The 12500-nt window shown below is 44.9% G+C and overlaps 1 protein-coding gene and 1 long non-coding RNA gene across 3 annotated transcripts in view; one reads left to right on the plus strand and one right to left on the minus strand.

Moving 5' to 3' along the window:
• LOC116053780 overlaps nt 1-12500 on the plus strand; it is a 21116-nt gene that overhangs the window by 6965 nt on the left and 1651 nt on the right. Inside the window, exon 2 of the long non-coding RNA XR_004105933.2 lies at nt 1355-1357. This is a non-coding gene — a long non-coding RNA (uncharacterized LOC116053780). The remainder of the gene's footprint in view (nt 1-1354; nt 1358-12500) is intronic.
• ccdc51 (coiled-coil domain containing 51) overlaps nt 1968-12500 on the minus strand; it is a 16767-nt gene continuing 6234 nt past the window's right edge. For both annotated transcript variants that reach the window (XM_036002133.1, XM_031304937.2), the window contains 3 exons: nt 10958-11122; nt 3428-3634; nt 1968-2713 (listed from right to left, as the gene is read on the minus strand). In XM_036002133.1, the coding sequence (XP_035858026.1) occupies nt 2114-2713; nt 3428-3634; nt 10958-11122 (972 nt within the window). In that variant the 3' untranslated portion in view covers nt 1968-2113. The remainder of the gene's footprint in view (nt 2714-3427; nt 3635-10957; nt 11123-12500) is intronic.

The raw sequence follows: 12500 nt of genomic DNA on the forward strand, positions 1-12500 counted from the left end.
TGCACAGTCTGCAAATTCATCTGGGGAATTAATAAAGTATTTGACAATTTAAGAAAAAAGAAATCTCAAGCTTTAATGATGGACCAGAAATGATAAATACCTAGACTGCTGAGTGATGGCAGTTGAAAGCAGCATTGACGGAATTAAGCCAAAATTCGTGCTAGTTAACGTTTTATCTTGACATCACATAATTAAAAATATTCAGAGGCAATCAGCAGTGCAGTAGTCTATATCCTTGACGCTCCATTTCCACAGGAAATTCCGACGGATGCATGTGTTTTCGCCGATGTCTGTTTCCTTCCTGTTTCTTTGTGTTGGCGTTCTAACCTCTGGTGGATTTCTGAGGACTATAGACCTAAACCATCCCATAATGTCTAAACCATCCCATAATATCTACGTGGTTGTGTAACGAAGGTTTCTGCTCTGGTAGAAGCTAGAAGTCCGTATGAAATCAACCTCGTTTTTAAAAAAAACATGTTTTATCCGCGATCTTATGGAGAAAAACTACACTACCTACAATGCTAAGTGTAACAGCAACGTCTCTGATTGGTCCAACTCGCTGTTACCATAGAAAATGTTTACCGTACCTGCGAAACCGTGAACGGCTAGAGCGAGCTTCTACCATTGAAGTCTCTGATAGGTTCTGTACACGGTCTTTGACCTTTTGCTTTTTTTGCCGTTTTCAAAATGTTTTTTTGCGCCGAATCAAACGCTCACTACTGAGTTTTCTGTCGCACGACTATTTTACAGCTGCTCTGAGGAGCGCCATGGGCCTATGGCGATTGTGATTGGTTTAAAAGGTCCCATGACATGGTGCTCTTTGGATGCTTTTATATAGGCCTTAGTGGTCCCCTAATACTGTATCTGAAGTCTCTTTATATAGACCTTAGTGGTCCCCTAATACTGGATCTGAAGTCTCTTTATATAGACCTTAGTGGTCCCCTAATACTGGATCTGAAGTCTCTTTATATAGACCTTAGTGGTCCCCTAATACTGGATCTGAAGTCTCTTTCCCTAAATGGTCTTGACCAACTGCCATGCTTCCCTTGTTTGAAAGCCATGATGTCTCTCTCTCATGGGGGGGCCATATTCTCTGGGCGGTCAAAGCAGAGAAAGGGGAGGTAACCTTTCCCCTTATGACGTCATAAAGGGAAGATTCCTGATTGGTCCATCTGTGCTTTCATTTTCTCAAAGGCAGAGCAGGATACCCAGGGCTCGGTTTACACCTATCACCATTTCTAGCCACTGGGGGACCATAGGCAGGCTGGGGGAACTCATATTAATGTTAAAAAACCTCATAAAAGGGACATTTTCATGCCATGGAACCTTTTAAAGAAATGCCAATAAGCCAGAGCAAGTTTTTCTGTGTGGACTAGCCAGACTCTCCTCCGCTCCGCAGCGTGTGGATGGTCTGGCAAAGCGAGACTAATCAGTCCCTCCAGAAAAACATGATTATGCGATCTCATAATTCAATACATAATCAGCCAAAGTCTGCATATTTATGTGGGGGGGGGGGGGGGCGCATTTTTTCAAATACGCCGCACTCTCGCCGCATAAATTGCAGATTTCTGCACAAAATATGCGGGGCTTGCATGATTTCATAATCCCCGCATTTTCGTTGCAAAAAAGTCCCATATATCTTAGCAGAAAGTTGAAAAATGTTGCGTTTACTTCACACAAGAGCAGCCATTTCCCCCTGTTGCCATGGGAACGTTATGAAGTGACGTAATTACGCGACGTACACATCATCGAAAAGCTGCAAACCCCGCGATGAAGCCACGATGAAACCACAGTTTTTGCAAGTTCCTGCAATTTCATCACATAAAATTGCATAACTATCCCGCATATTCCATCGCATTTTTTAAGAAAACGTGCCGCATAGTCAAGGATTTTTGCCCGCAACAATCACAAAAAAACTCTGAAGGACTGACTAGTAGTGCAGTAAACAGCAGCAGTACAAGATAAGCCCAATTCAACACGTAAAACCAGTTTATTAGAGAAATGGAGGTACTTCTAACCAAGTAAATGTTGTATTCTGACATAATTAATTTAGATGATTACTCCCAGTGATTGATATTGGTACAGTGTATGTGAACATATTCAGATATCAGGTCTAGCCAGTTCCTCTGAGCAGCAGGTAGAGAGCAGAGATGGTAATGGCAGTGGCGGTGTAGTTAAACACCGCGTTATAAAGTGTGTTTGTCCTAATTCGTTCTCCTAGCGTCCTCTGGGTCTCCTCCAGACGCCTCACCACCGCCTCGGACTCCCACTGGTCCTCTCTCTCTGCTCTCTTTGGACTCACTGGGCTCGCTAACAGCGGCTGAGCAGCCTGTGTTTCCACCTGTGGTCTGGTGTCCAGCAGCCGCCTCACCACGGACAATTCTCCCTCAACTCTACCGAGTCCTTGCTCCAGTTGTCCTAGTTGTCCCAGTTGTGGCCGGACGGACTCCAGAAGGGACTCAGTCTTTTGGCTGCTGATCTGGAGGTCTTTTAAAGTTGAAAGAAGCACCGTGGGGGAGTTTGGGGTCGGAGCTCTCTTGTCCTGAGGGACAGTGTCCCTCTGTGTGAAGGCGTCATTCAGAGCCACCCTGAGGCTGTTGATGAGCGCTTGGAGCTCGTCCTGCTGGTAGCGATGGTTTCCAGCCTGGACTCTGAGGGCTTCCTGCAAGCTCTCTGGGCCTTTCTGGGCCTCCAGCAGCAGACTCTTCAGCTCCTACAGATGAGAGATGGTGACGTGCTTATACAAATAAAATACCTTTTAAATAACAAGAAAAAAAAATGTATTTCAGTATGTATGCAAAGGGGAAAAACTTATGTCAAAATGGCACTAGATCTAAACCCAACCTGGCCTCTGAGCACAGTCCAATATTAACTTTTTGATTTGCCAATGGCAGTACAAACATTTACCAGACAAATTATTTTTCAACTGGCCATAAAACTGCATAAGATAGAATGTGATTAAAATGCTGCAGCTCATTGTGTTGGCGTTGCTGTCATAAAGAAGCTAGTCTCGCATTGCCAGACCTATCTCCACAGCGCTGTAACGTCTGGCTACAAACGCTCTGGGTTGTTTGTATTTCTTTAAGGCCCTGACACACCAACCGGACGGCCGACCGTCATCAGAAAAGTCAGTCGGACTGATCAGTCGGCTCCCCGAGGTCCAAAAAGTGCCTCAGAACACACCAAAGAGACACCGACTTGAGCGTACGTTCTGCACGGGCAACAAGTGCACGTTAACACAGGCGCGCACCTACATAATATCTGTCCGAACCCAGTATTACTGGTATTTGGCAAGGGGCGGGTGCTAATATTGGACGCTGCCCCTGAGTGCATCAAAGAAGACATTTTCTGTCAGCATTGTAGTTCAAAATGTTACGATTACATGTACAAGTACATGAATCCAACTGCGATCAACACCCCCCCTTACCTGCAGGCGGACGCGGTTGATGTATGTCGATCCCATGACACCGATCAGGGCTCCGAGCACCGAGCCAATGACAGACCAGTTCTTGGTGCGCTCCGCTCTCGTCCTCTCTTTCTCGTGGGACTCCCGGACACCTGCGGAAAACAAGGCAAACTTCTCCCTCTCCGAACCCTCTGCATTCTCATATGCTGTCCGGAGACGACGCTCCTCCTGCAGTCAGGAGAGAGAACGAGGAATAAACTTCAACTGATCTGGTATTACATTATTATTTTTGAAAGTTTCCAAATTGGAACGTTTCCAAAATTCCCCAGCTGAACTTTCCATGGAAAGTTTCCGGAAATTTACCGGAAAATGTCTGCCCCTTTGCAACCCTAGTCTGTTGTTAGATATGTCCCAAAGACATGGTTCTCGGCCCACAGAATCCCGGATATGGTGGCAGCACACCCAACTGTGAAGAACATTATACTGACTACAGGGTCACACTGAAAGTTTAAACTGGACTTTATGGATCTGCTGAACACATTCAGCTCTAGGCCTGCACGCAGATGGAGCCTGTATCAGTTCAGTATGTTATATGTCACTATTTTGGTAGCTTACTGTACTTAAATGGCCAGTATGGATTAGGGCTGAACGATTTTTGAAAATAATCTAATTGCGATTTTTTTCCCAAATATTGCGATTGCGATTCGATTATTTTTTTAAGCTCTTTGTCTTCTGTATTATTCAACAAAGAATAATATAATAATTTATAGTATGAACACACAATTACACAATAGACAGTTAAATAAGTAAAAATATAGTATATATACACACACACACACCAGTGTATTTTTTTACAGTGCACAGAGAGGAGCTGCCTCCAGCCCCTCCCCCTCGTGAAGTTGCGTGCTGCCGTGTGTACTTGTTCAGAGAGGCTATCGTTGCGTTAGCTAGTTGCTGGTGTTCTTGTTCAGAGAGGCTATCGTTACGTTAGCTAGTTGCTGGTGTTCTTGTTCAGAGAGGCTATCGTTACGTTAGCTAGTTGCTGGTGTTCTTGTTCAGAGAGGCTATCGTTACGTTAGCTAGTTGCTGGTGTTCTTGCTGTGGGATTAACTGTACTAATAAAACTGTTGAAACGCTGCGGCCACGCTGCTGTGAAAGCTCCCCGAACGTCATTTATAAGAGTCTGGTTGTTACCCCTCTCAGTGGCAGCTCCTCCACTCATATCTTTATAACGGAGCTAACCGCTAACCGGAGCTAACCGCTAATCAGAGCTAATCGTTGCTAACCGAGCCTTCAGTTCTGCGTGCCTGTATCCATTAACTGCACGTATAGACTCAAGCCAGAATAAAACCCTTAATTTTATTAAAATGGCTGTAAAAGTTTTAAACTACAACTCAGAGTTGTTTGAATGACAGAAATCAGCTCCAGGTACGGCGTAGCATTAGCGTGCTAGTTGATGCTTTCTCTGCGGAGTGCAGACTGATTTGCTCTCGCGAGTCACGTGACCAAATCTCAGCCTTTGCGATTAGGAAATCGCGTTTTAACATATCGCGACATTATCGCAAATGCAATTAATCGTTCAGCCCTAGTATGGACTATATTTCCTGTATTCATTGAAGCCTCTATGTTTACAGGCTTGTGGGGATGCGCAATGTGCTATAGGTGCCAAAAATATCTATGTTTGGTATTGCCAATTTGTTTAGTTTTGTCATGGTTCATGTGTGCAATAAGCATTACACTTGGTGAGAAAGTGGCAGAGAATCGTGATATCAATTCTAAACTGAAAAATCCTGATTCATATTTTTCCCTGAATCGTGCAGAGAGACTCAGCAGACTGTTGGCACTGAGCACATGGCTTTCTACTGCATGTACCGTCCATTCTCTGCAGTTCACTAATAATTTTAACATTTTCTGGGACCGCAGACATCTTTTTAAAGCAGCCATATTATGCTCATTTTCAGGTTCATAATTGTATTTTAAGGTTGTACCAGAATAGGTTTACATGGTTTAATTTTCTAAAAACACCATATTTTTGTTGTACTGCACCGCTCTCTCTCACTGCTGCAGATCCTCTTTTCAGCTGGTCTCTGTTTTAGCTACAGAGTGAGACCTCTTTTCTTCTTCTTCTTCTGTACTATCTTTGATTGCACTCGCACATGTGCAGTAGCTCAGATGTAGATCATGTCAGCTAGCTAGCTCCATAGACAGTAAAAGAAAGGCTGTTTCTACAACTTCAGTCAGTTACAAGGCAGGATTAGCTGGGAGACTTCTAAATGAGGGCGCACATGGAAGTAGTTCTTTTGTAGATTATGGTGAACTTGTGTGTGTTGTAGCAGTGCTTTGCTATTGAGAACGAGGTAGCATGCTAGCGTTAGCATTAGCGTTAGCATGCTAACGCTACGAGCTAATGGTTGCGGTTAGCCTGCTCGTTTCGGCTTGTGACATCACAAGCCGTGCCGATTTTGAACAGCTCACCCGGAGACTGAAGGCAGGACACATTCAGAAACTGTATCTCACTCTAAACACCATGGAGGGATTTTTTTCAAAGTTTGTATGAAGCACCAGAGACACAACATAACACCCCAAATCCCAGAAAAAGTGATTTTTTTCATAATATGGGCACTTTAAAGCAGATGGACTTTTCCTTAACAAGCCAGGAGTAAAGCTGTTCACCTCTAACCTACTTTACTTTCTGCGCTACACATCTGCTCCCTCGGCCAAGGACACGAGACAAGAGGAATCTAAACAAGAGGAAGACATAAAGCACGGCAGTGATCCACCACAGCCCCCACCTGAGCAGAGATTTGACCATGGGAGACCACAGAGCAGAGAAGAGAAATCTCAACCCCCCCTCTTCACCCGTCCAATACCCCTCAAATCCCCTCGTCAACCCTGATACCCCGCCCATGACATCACTCTCTCCACTCACCCTTTCCCCGCTTTCCCCTCTTTCCCCCTGTTGGAGTTCACTGACCACATGAAGCAGCTGGTATATGCTGCAACCAAATTTACCCCCCTTCCTTCTCCCATCATTCGTCCCCGGCATCAAACTGCCCCAGTTTTGACACAAGCACCGACAGTAAAACGCCAGGCACCTCTGCCCCCTCAAGGACGGCAGCTAAAGGCCGTTTTACAGTCGCTGCATCCGAGCTTGCGCGCACCAATTTGACGTCAAAATGACGTAGATCTTGCTGGCGCGCCAGGATTTTGAGTGCGCGTCCAGAGGGCGTGCACCACTCAATTTTTTTTAGTTTAGTTCAAGTTCGAGGGCAACCGGATGCCAGGACTCTCAGAGTGACTGCAGGTCTCTCTGGTAAACTTACTGGGTTAAGATGAGCTCCTTATGGTGAATGAAAGGCTTGATCCACCAAGTAGCTCATCCAATCAAATCTAAGCATTGAGGTCAATGCTGCTGCCAGTTCTGCCAGCGTTTACCTTTTTTTCTTCTTCTTCTAGTCCGTAGAAATACCAAAGTCGGTAGCCTTTCCTCATTAGCGCCACCTCTGTTCAGGAGAAGACTGCAGCTAGTGTCACGACTGTCACTGCCCGATGTGAGTCGAGTGCAGATGTGAGTCGCGCATGCGTCACTTTGCGACAAGTAGCCTACAAGATGCTAACGGCTTTTTGAGCTAACGCAGTCTATGAGCTAACGTTAGCAATCAAACAATCATAGATAGCTAAAACATTTTTGAAATGACTGCTGCTGCTGGCTACAAGTTAGCAATCAAACACAATAAAGGCTGTCACTTAATGGCGTTTTGAGCTAACGTTAGCAATCAAACAGTCATAGATAGCTAAAAAGTTTTTGAAATGACTGCTAGCTAAAAGTTAATCAAACACAACAAAGGCTGTCACTTGAATGGCGTTTTGAGCTAACGTTAGCAACCAAACCGTCATAGATAGCTACAACGTTTATGAAATGATTACCATCTTCTGTTATTGTATGTAAAGAGAAACGTTTATTATTTTATAGATTTCACAAACGTCAGTATGACACGTTATGCCGTAAATAGTTTCAGTCTGAGCATGCGCGACTCACATCTGCACTCGACTCACATCGGGCAGTGACAACGACCACCAGCGCCAGTATAAACAGTTACGGCGATCCCATACCACGTTTAACTCCTTCTCCCCAGGCTGATAAGGATGCTTGTGTACAAAATGCAACAAGCTTTAACTGAGATATGCTTAGGGTTGGGTACCGAAACCCGGTTCCACTACGGAACCGGTTCCTACACAACCGGTAGGAATCGGACCGGATTAGAACGCAAATTTTGGTTCCTCATTTCGGTTCCACTTAATGTGTCGACTGAAATATTTTCCCTCTGTCGCTCCGAAAATATCCCCCTTTCTCTGTAGTCTACCGTTAGCTAGCTACCGTAAATGTAGGCTACTTTTAAAATGCCATATTTTCCCTTTGGGCTCACCAAAACGGACGTAAAAGCATATTAACCATTCACTGCATGTGATCGCTAGTAAACATAAACGTCATTTTTCAGTTTTTCAAGAATTGGTTTAGGAATCGGAAAAATCCAAACGGTACCCAACCCTAGATATGCTTGGTCCAGGCTGCACGCCTAGTGGCACTCATGACTCTTTCCAGGACAAGCCCAGGCCCTGTGTATTAAATTCTTCCTTAATTTTGACCTATTAATAGGTAATAGAAAAAGAATGGTGATTCCGCTAAGTAACACTAACACTAGCCTTACTAAATGGCAGGTCTTTGGCGGGAAAATCATTTTTAATCAATGATTTTATTATTAAGCACAATCTTAATTTTAGGATTTTAACTGAAACCTGATTAGACTATAATAACAGTGCTGCTGTTCTCATTGAGCCAGCTCCCCCTAACTTCAGTTTTATGAGCGAGAATAGAGTGAATAAGAAAGGAGGTGGAGTCGCCATTTTGTTTAATGACTCACTCCAATGTACGCAAACATCTCATGGAAATTTTGCTTCTTTTGAATATGTGGCTCTTCAGCTGAGGTCCTCCCCTCGAGCTATACATCTAAATATCTACAGGCCACCTAAATACTGTGCAGCCTTCTTCGATGACTTTACTGAACTGCTGTCTATATTCTGTATTAACTTTTAGACATGAAAGAAATCATCACAGGTCGGATTCCAACCCTGGACCTCTGCGTCTAGGCATAAACCTCTCAGTATATGTGCGCCTGCTCTACCCACTGAGCCAACCCGGCCACAACTGTGTTGTGTTTTTGAGAACTATGGACTGACTCAGCATGTGATGGAGCCCACACACAATAAGGGCCCTGACACACCAACCAGACGGCCGACCGTCGGCAGTAAAGCCGGTCGGACTGATCAGTCCGGTCCCCGAGGTCCAAAAAGTTCCTCAGAACACACTGAGGAGACGCCGACTTGAGCGTACGCTCTGCGCATGCGTGAAACGTAATACGTCTCCATAGCAGCAGGCGGCGCTGCTCTGTATTGTTTCCATTAACAGTCTGATTATTTACCAGAAAATGAAAACCAGCAGCTGATTGGACGAACGCGTCACGTGGTTCTTTTTTCTCCAGAAATTCACAGCCAGACTGTCATGGCGGCTCGTTCAGAATACGATCTCATATTGGACTAAAATAGTTCACCGAAACGTGTTACTGAAAACATTTGAAGAGAGAAATAGGCCGTGCAGTTGCTGAATCTGTCTTCATTTCAGATCAACAAAGGTCAGTTTAAAAGATTTTCGTCAGATTTTGAGCGGCTCATCTGCTCCCCATTTCCGGGTGAGTCCTGACTGTCCTGTCCCCGACTGAACATGTCAGGTCGGCCCAAATGAAGGCCGACAGCTCCTCGGACGGCCGACGGCACGGAACACACCGAACAGACTCGAGTCACGGACCTCGCCAGACGGCCCGACGCCCGATTATCGGGCTGGTGTGTCTTCTCTCTAAGGGGCACACTCTGGACTTGATTATCTCCAAGGTCTGGGTTAAGGTCTGAACATTTCTAAGGTTGTGGTGACTGATGCTGCTCTCTCTGATCATTCCTGTGTTTTCTTTAACGGCACTATCTCGGTGCACAAAAATGTCCAAACAAAGTTAATCAGAAAACGCTATATCACTGACAACACCAGTGAATCATTCTTTCAGCTTTTCTCGTCCATACCCGCCCTCTCAGGGGTCTCAGTCACTGAGCTTGTAGACAATTTCAACTGTAAAATTACAAATGTTATTGATGCCATAGCTCCCACTAAGGTCAAAGCTGTCTCTGGTAAGAAAAGATCTCCATAGAGAAATGTTATAGAGGTGAGAACAGAAAAAGGAGTGTCGAAAAGCTGAACGCAGGTTAGGGCTTTGACTTTTGCCCAAAAATCATATTCGAAGTTCGTTTGTTTATGAATATTAATATTCGAATATATTTGAATATTTATTAATAATATTTTGACCATTAAATGCCTTCAGTAAGGCTTATATTTGTATCAAACTTCGTATATGTTCTGTCCACCAGAGGGCAGTGTATCAGACCTTTCCAGGTCTACCAAAGAAGCTGCTGTGGGGCCGAGGAAGGCCTCAGGTGTCCGGCATGTACGAGGGCTGGGGGCAGCCTACCTTTCTCCAAGACGTGACAGATCAAATGGTTGTGAGAGAGTGACGGTGATTACTGGTAGCTTCAGAGCGAGTAGCGACTCTATAGACTCTAAAGTGTCTCCTCTGTTCTTTCTGACCACGCTGAGACATCCGGAGCAGGAGAAGTTAACCCTCTCCTTGATTTTACGTTGTTGATGGAGAAGGAGAACCAGGAAATGAGTCGGGGGGGAAATGCGCTACCAAGCCGCGGCCGAGCGACGCGCGTCGCCGTGACGTGTTTACATTTTGAAATGCGTGAAAAAAGCCTCGGAATCTGAATTGAAAACAAGGTTTACAAGCAAACACATTTACAAAAAAATAATGCCCATAACAGGTTCGAAATTCGAATATTAAGGGCTGCCTAATATTCATTCGAATATCAATATTTGTTTTAATATTCAAATTATATTCGAATATCGAAGTTCGGCGTCAAAGCCCTAACGCAGGTGGCGAAAAACTAATCTTCAGGTCCTTGTGACACCTATAAATTGAGACTTTGCATTTATAATTTGGAACTGAGGAATGCAAGACGGTCCTTCTTCTCGACATTATCGCCAGAAACAGTAATAATTCAGGTGCTTTGATTACTACTGTCGATAGGTTAACAAACCCTCCAGTACCAGTAGCATCCAACCCAACCAAGCTCCTTCTTCAAAGACAGAATTCAGAAAATTACACAAACAGTCAGTGCCTCTGTATCAAGTACAGGATATGTGCTGTCACAGTGTTCACACAAAACAAATTCCAATATGACCCAATTTCATACGATCAACCGTAAAAACCTGGAGGACATTATACAACATCTGAAAACCTCCTCCTGTTGTCTTGGATCGACCCATCTCCCAGAAAAAAATAATCTTGGGCTGAATGGAACCTGGGTCCCTGCAATCTGACATAGGTTATCATGTATCCCGGTCCAAAATTCCTGGAGCTTTGTATTTACATTTCTGATTCAGCTAACCTGCAGCAGTTTGTGCTCCAGCGTGGCCAGCTCCAGGTAATGGGCCTCCTCCCTGGAGACTCGGTCCAGCCGGTCTCTGACCTCCTTCAGCTTGCCCTGCAGGGCCTCCAGGCTGACATGAGCCTCGCGCACCATCCCTCTGGCCACCATGAACGCGGCCTCAGCCTGGAAGAAACAAACATGTCTGAGACTCAGGATCTTTCTCAGTATCCATCATTGGTCCCCCATTTGTTGGGAGTTTATGTACAACGCAGTAAAGCTTAGATCAGGCCCAAAAAAATCAAGCTCAACCATACCCGAGCCCGTGCATGTTGTGTCCGACAACGTTTAATACGTGGGCCGTTATAACTGGGCCGTGGGCCGTTATAACTGACGTTCTCAACTACAATAAGAGTTGTTTGAACTACAGAAATCTGTTTAGAATTATCTTAATGAAATAATGCAACAAGGACGAAGCATGGAAACTGCTGTAACTGTCCGTCCACACCGCCGCCGACTTGATCTTCTGAAGATACAGGAAGTCATTCATTTTCAATGGAAGCTGCTTCTCTCAGCTGCAAGGAGCGGAAAATCTGTCGGCGTCACGTTTTGGGCGTTTTGAGCGACCAGAGCGTCCATCACAAAGTTGAAAGTAGGTCAACTTTATGGTAATGAGCTATGACGCGGTTCAGCGGCAACCAATCAGAATATAGACGTCCTTCACGCTGGCTGATTCCAGAGAAACATACGATGTAAACTTTGGTTCCTACCAAAACATTAGTTCAGAGAAAAAGGAGGAGAAGCTCATCATGGCCGTTGCTGGGTTCCCTATCATTTATGATATTTGCGTATAGGGACCAGTTAACGTTACCTGCCGGTCACATGGTCTCTAAACAGTCCGCTCACGGTGAAGTCCTGCACGGATCAACAGCTGGCGGCTGCTCCCTCTGCCTGCACGCTGCTGCGGTTCAGCAGCTAACGAGCGAGCTAACTGCTAACAGACACCGCTGCGACCAACAACCAATACACATTCTGTCATTATATATGTCATTTATAAAAGGTTTCTAGTGTCAGTGTATTGGCCGTGCAGTGGCTGCTTGATCTTTTTCCATGATGAACATAGAATGCTGCTACGTCAGAGCGGCCAAAGCCTCAAACAGCTTCCCCGGACTTTCTGACCAGCGTCCTCGACCGGGCGGCCAGAGCTTCTTTGCAGCTCAAGTCGGCGGCGGTGTGGACGTACAGTTAGTTTATTCAGAATGGAACGGATCGCAAATGGATCCGAATGAAAAAACGTTAAAAAAAAAACCTCGACCCTATAAGCTCCCTCAGCTGAATAGTGAGGGGAACAGACAGTGACGGACTGGCCATCTGGAATTTGGGCAAATGCCAGAAGGGCTGCCCCCCCTATGGACCCCTATCGGCCAGTACTGATAATTTCTCTTTGGTTGATTTCGTAAGTTGTTTTATTCAATTCAATTCAATTTTATTTATAGTATCAAATCATAACAAGAGTTATCTCGAGACACTTTACAGATAGAATAGGTCTAGACCACACTCTATA

Source organism: Sander lucioperca, chromosome 6 (genome assembly GCF_008315115.2).
Source record: "Sander lucioperca isolate FBNREF2018 chromosome 6, SLUC_FBN_1.2, whole genome shotgun sequence".
Classification (NCBI taxonomy): domain Eukaryota; kingdom Metazoa; phylum Chordata; class Actinopteri; order Perciformes; family Percidae; genus Sander; species Sander lucioperca.